Source organism: Diceros bicornis, chromosome 2 (assembly GCF_020826845.1).
Source record: "Diceros bicornis minor isolate mBicDic1 chromosome 2, mDicBic1.mat.cur, whole genome shotgun sequence".
Classification (NCBI taxonomy): Eukaryota; Metazoa; Chordata; class Mammalia; order Perissodactyla; family Rhinocerotidae; genus Diceros; species Diceros bicornis.
In genome coordinates, this window is record NC_080741.1 from 25,918,942 (window position 1) to 25,924,941 (window position 6,000).

Sequence of the window (6,000 nt, forward strand, 5' to 3'; positions counted from 1 at the left end):
AATGCTCATGAGGGGAAAACTGACCCCACTGAGCAAGGCCAGTGGTAGGCTGAGGTGTGTGCTAGACAAAGTTAGTTAAAACAGTAAAGGATGCTCTTTAGTGGAGCAATAATATTTTTCTTGGGATGCCTTCAGGTGCTGGGTGAAATGTGTAGCCTTGCCCCTAAGATGGTTATGTTTTTGAGGACAAGAATGACAAATCAATAATTTTACTTTTCCCCATTATTGCCTTCTTGGCGTTTTCTAAAAACATTTCTTCTGTTTCCCCCATGCCCTAAAAAACTCTTTTCTCCCACGTGAATGAGATCTAACCTGTTTCATTTAGGGACTCACATTCAGAACATCTTCTGAGTAGTTGGGCCCAAGCTTGTCTTCCTACCACATGTGGATTGCTAGGCAGGGTTTTCCTATTTACCTGGAATTCTCAAGTTGGTGGGGGGTGGAGGGATGAAAAGAGAATAATTTAATGGTGTTTCCATAATTGTATCACTGATGTTTAATCACCTTCTTTTTTAACCCTGCCATTTGGTCAACTGAAAGAATCTAAGAAGGCTAAAGAAAGAAAGATGTTATTTATAACTTTAGAATAGAAAAGAAATATAGCAAGGAATAGGCAGAATTGATTGTGATCATTCAGAGAGGTCCAAATACTTCTATGATTTTTGTTTTGTTTCTGCTATATTTCAGGCTCTCCCCATCTCTTCTTACACCCTCCTTCCAAAAAATAGTTTGAAAAATTTTGGATAAATTTTTTGTGTCATTTCATTCTTTTTGTTGCTTTCCTTTTCTTTTTTTAGTTACATGTCTCTTCTTTCTAAACCATTATAAACATTATATTGGGCAGCATTACCTTAAGTGGTAGGCATTTAGGTGGGAGGAAGGTAAACATCTAATTTTACCTAGGGAGGCAGAGTTTCACTGCACTCTCTTCATTAAATGAGAGGACATCTTCATCTGTTCAGTAACGCTCAGGTGAGACATTTAGTGGGGTATTTGCTGAGTCTTTGTGTAGCTTAACACTTTTCAATTTTTCTCTCCTTTGAAACTGTTTCAGTTAGAGAAGAAAGAAATTGAAAGTTGAATTCACAGATGTGATGACATATCTCTAACCAAGATAGGCTTTAATCAAAGGAAATAGGCAAAAGTAGATATTGCTCATTTTTTTCTTTGGTGTTTTGCAGTAGATTTAGGATTTTGATGTAAATGAATTTCTCCCCATTTTGGGACGTTGCACATAAATTTATTTATCTTATTAAATGATAATCCCAATGTATTTGGTTGTAAGTTTCTTTCATTCTGGAAAAGTTGATAATATAGTGGGAATTTGGGTTGTTGGTAGTCAGAAGTATTTCTTCAGCAGTTTTGACTTATTTTGCCGTGCGTAGTTGCATATAATTTTTAATGATAGAACCAGATTTAGATACAACTAGGAACCTAAAAGTAGACAAATGTTAATATCTTCTAATCTGCATGGAATTCTTTAAATGGTCCTGAGAGTGAGGATTAAAGAAGCCACACTGTATTCTTATAAGTTTAGATGAAGTACTATTTTCATTTGTAAACTAACACAATTTAAAGCAAGTAGATATATATTGGGAAAATATTCTTTTTACAATAGTCCCACAAGGCTTACTTGCTTTAGAAAATAGATTATTAAGTAAAGTTTGTCATTCTTATTTCATTGATGGAGCATGAAACTAAATTATTTGAACCGTTTTACATGCAAGGTCACTGGTGTATTTGCAAATGTATTTATGATCAGTTTTTCTACTTTAGTTTTGTCTCTACAACACCAAAACAACTGTGAATTTAGTGAAACAAACTCAGTCTGATTGTTTTTATTTAAGTAATGAAATGATTCAATACACGTGTTCCACCTGCTCTACTCTGTGTAGATAGAGGCTCTTCTGTGTAATTCTGAATGAATAGCTAACAGTACTTAGTTCACCATACTTATCGCCGCTAATCTACTTAGCTCCCTTGTGCTGAATAGGGGATTGAGCCAGATGACTAATAATGATCCCTTCAATGTTAAAATGCTGTGATTTTACACAAGAAACCCTCACAAAAGAAAGAACATAAGATTTAAGAACTGTTTTCCTTGATTATATGAATTCCTCTTAAACAAAGGCATTGGGATGGTGAAAATGTAATCAAACCGATGACATAGATTTCTTTCCCAATCTCACTTTTGTCAGCTGCTGTTTAAAAGGAGTCAAAGATTGCTAATATTTTTTTTTCCTGTGCAGATCTGAAAACCATGAGCGAACGCCTCAAGAATAGGTACTACGTGTCTAAGAAATTATTCATGGCAGACTTACAGCGAGTCTTTACTAATTGCAAAGAGTACAACCCCCCTGAGAGTGAATACTACAAATGTGCCAATATCCTGGAGAAATTCTTCTTCAGTAAAATTAAGGAAGCTGGATTAATTGACAAGTGATTTTTTCCCTCTTAGAAACTCATCAAGCAGTGTGCCTAAAGCAAGGTGGTTTAGTTTTACAAAGAATTGGACGTAATGTATTGAAGATACTTGTAAATGTAGTAATTAGCACTTTTGAAAAACAAACAAAAAACCTCCTTTTAGCTTTTCAGATATGTATTTAAATTGAAATCATAGAACATTTTTATTTTATGGAATAGATTTTAATCTATTTACTACTATTAATGTAAATTTTCTATGGCATGTCCAATAGCTGAATATTCAATAATAGATGATCAGGGGTTTCCTCAAAGCCTGTATATGAGGAAATTGCACATAGTACCAAGATTTGGGGGAATGCAGAAAATTTTCAGACCGTGAATGTTTCCATTTTTTTCTAATGGAATGTGAGAGTTTATTTTTATTTTATTCTGAAGGACTTTAAGGAAGGAATACATGATAAAAAGCCCGTAAAAGGTGAAATATGTGATGTTTGAAGTCTCATTGTAGACTTTTTCTATATATTTTTAAAAAACACTCATCTAGATGAGGTGCTTTGAGCAGTTCTGAAAAATGCAGTTCCAGAAAAGCAACTGCTTTGATTCCTAAGGAAGAAATTCTAAATAATGCAAACTTTTTTATAAGCATCTGGGTTTTTGATAATTCTGTCTACCTACAACAAACTTGTGAGTGCATAACCACTATTTTAATAATTATTTTCTCTACACAAATGTGTAATATTATATTTGACTTTGCTTATGCAGGACGTAAGTTCACCAAAAGGCAATTTCCCGGCCACAAAGGCATAAATTTGAAAACACTTGAGATTGAATCAACATGCTTTAATAGGAAAAGATGTGTAATCTGTATGTGTATCCAATTTGGTGAATCCTTGTTCTGATAAATAAGGATTTTTTTTTTTCTTGTTCCATGATACACACAACCCCACTGATATGTTTATGTGAACATTTTTTCCTTTTGCATCTCCGGATTATATTCATTGTTGGAGGTGAATTAAATTACCACCAAGGTTTGCTGTCAGTATTAACATCTCCTTTGTTATATAGACCCAGGGTAATATCCCACTAAAATCCATCATACAACCTTAGTGACCTGTCTTGGGATTCCAGCTTAGTGCTTGGGTTTATTTTCTGATTAACACTACATAGAAAAGTGGGACATCTGCCATCCCAACTCTGGGAGAACCAACTAATATAAAACAAATGAAGACCATCTTGGTGGTCTCGACACTAATTTTTATGATACAAATTTATAAACTGATTTTTGTAAAGGACTAGGTTTTAAAAGTGTATTTAACTTGATGTTTTCTATCAGCATAAATGAATTAAAATGATCATTTAATAGTCATTAAAAACAGTTGCCAGAGATAATCTGCATGAAGGAAAAACACCTGCAAATGGCTATTAAGTTGGAAGTATTGTTTTTAATATGTAAGAAATATTCAGAATGCTCACACTGAAAAATGCCTCAACTTTTGTAAGTATAAGAAACCACCTTGAGTGGCATCTAGATTTCTAATGAAGAATGATGATACAGTTTGGATTAAGTATCTTGGACTGGTTTTAAACAGTGCTTTGTACCGGATCTGCCGAAGCATCTGTCCAGCCTGGTATCCTGTGAAAGTTTGTTATTTTCTGGGTAGACATTCTTATAGAGTATTGTCTTTAAAATCAGATTGTCTCTTCTATATTGAAAGCATTTTTATGTTTTCTAATTTAAAAATTAATATTTTCTTATAGATATTGTGCAATAAAGCTGAAGTAGGATGTGTGGTTTTTGCAAATGCTTTAACAGCTGATAAAATTTTACATTTGTAAAATTAATATATTGTACTGGTACAAAAATAGTTTTAAATTATATTTTAAAAAGCTCTCAATTGGGTGGTGTGTTTTCTTCTTCTAGCAGATTAAGTTTAACAGGGCAAACGTACAATCTGATGGATGACCATCGACTATACCCTTAATTCTTAGCTCTTAAGTATTTTGTTGAAGATGTTTAGAATTATTGCATTCATGGGAAATTTTATAAAAAGTCACAGTCCATCAGTGAGAGATTTTTCAAGAGGAGAGACACTTATCGTGTCTGTGTCTCTTGAGTAGTCCACCGCATCTGGCCTGCTGTCACTCATTAAACAAAGAAAAAAAATCCAGCTAACAAGAGAGTTATTGGTTTAGAAATTTAAAGCGTTTTTTTTTTTTTTTTCCAGTTTTTCTACTTTGTGTCTGTGAAATAGATGAATGAGGAGAGAGACAGGTAAAAATACAGCAGATTTTTAGACAGCTCTCACATAAGCTTCTTGTTACTCAGAATGCTGACTGTAGGGAAGAATACTGTAGTCCTTTTGGGGTATGAGAGGACTCCCCAGAGAGCACTCCTCTTCCTTTCTGAATTCTGAACCAACTGAGAAGTCAAAAGAAAGAAGCCTATGATGGCCAAAATATCTTTATTAATAATAAAATGGATACTGGAGAGTGTGGCTTATGTATCTGTGGAAAAGGGGCTTTCTAACACTGAACCCCAGAATGTGATGGGCTTGCCAGTCACCAGCAGCTCTGCACAACTGCTTACTTCCCCTCCAAGGGCAGGGCCTTTACCATTGAGCTTACAGTGCACGGCCAAGAGCAAGGTCCTTTCTGAAGGCAGGCCAATTCCGAAGAGGTGCAGGGCAGGGAGGAGCAGAACAACTCAGGCCAGATCTTTACTCTGACTCATCAATTAGGTTAGTCCCTCCCAGGGGAGGAATGAAAGGGGGGCAGAGGGAAGCCAGAGGGTGATGGATACCTTCTACAGGAGAGTAAACATCTGGAATGGAAAATAAGTCTCCATCCCACCTCACCGTATATATCTGTAGTCAAAAATCACTATAAATTTTTTTTGGTTATTCAACATATTTAAAAATTGGTTGTATTCATTAGAAGAAAATAGTGAAAAGAAGACTTTGAGATTTTCCTATTACTTGGAAGTAAAATTTATAATTATGGAACCTAAGAAGTAGAAACAGGATCAGACAGAAGTACTGTGGACAGGTTAATAATGTGTCACTCCTTTAAGCTGATATTCTTCAGACCAACCCTCAGTGTTTATTTGGAAGAGATTCTAAGAGCTGCACAAGGAAGGGTTACTGGTGGCAGCTTTTGGCCTTTTCCATATTAAGTTGAACTGTTCTCTGGCCCTTAACTAGCATTTTCCTCTTGGCAAAGTAAAAACCCCAAAGAAAAGAGGGCAGCTATTCTGGAATATCGAAGGTCATGATGGCCGCAAGTTCTTATTTAAGAGGTAGTAATTAAGTTGACTTTTTTTCACCATCTTGAAACATGTTTAGATTTCTTGGCCATTCAAACGTTTTTTCCTGGCAGAAGAAAGGTGTGTGTAGAGGGTGGTGTTTGGGGGCAGGGAGAGTGGTGGCAGGGACTGAAATCAGTGTCTCTACTTGAGTCTTAGGCTCTTCGTGGTAGTATTTACTTTTTCCTCCAGGCTCATCAGTGCTAGTGGTATAAGTGCTGATGGAGATTGGCAGGGCAAAAATAGTGTTAGTAATGTCCTGGTTAGGCGATGAG

At 35.5% G+C, this 6,000-nt stretch overlaps 1 protein-coding gene across 2 annotated transcripts in view; it reads left to right on the top strand.

Annotated features, from left to right (window-relative positions):
* KAT2B (lysine acetyltransferase 2B) overlaps positions 1-4,319 on the top strand; it is a 91,031-nt gene extending 86,712 nt beyond the window's left edge. The window contains exon 18 of one of the 2 annotated variants that reach the window (XM_058553797.1): positions 2,250-4,319. In XM_058553797.1, coding sequence (XP_058409780.1) covers positions 2,250-2,443 — 194 coding nt within the window. In that variant the 3' untranslated portion in view covers positions 2,444-4,319. The remainder of the gene's footprint in view (positions 1-2,249) is intronic. The other variant, XM_058553806.1, reaches the window with a different exon arrangement.
* The last annotated feature ends 1,681 nt before the right edge of the window (positions 4,320-6,000 follow it).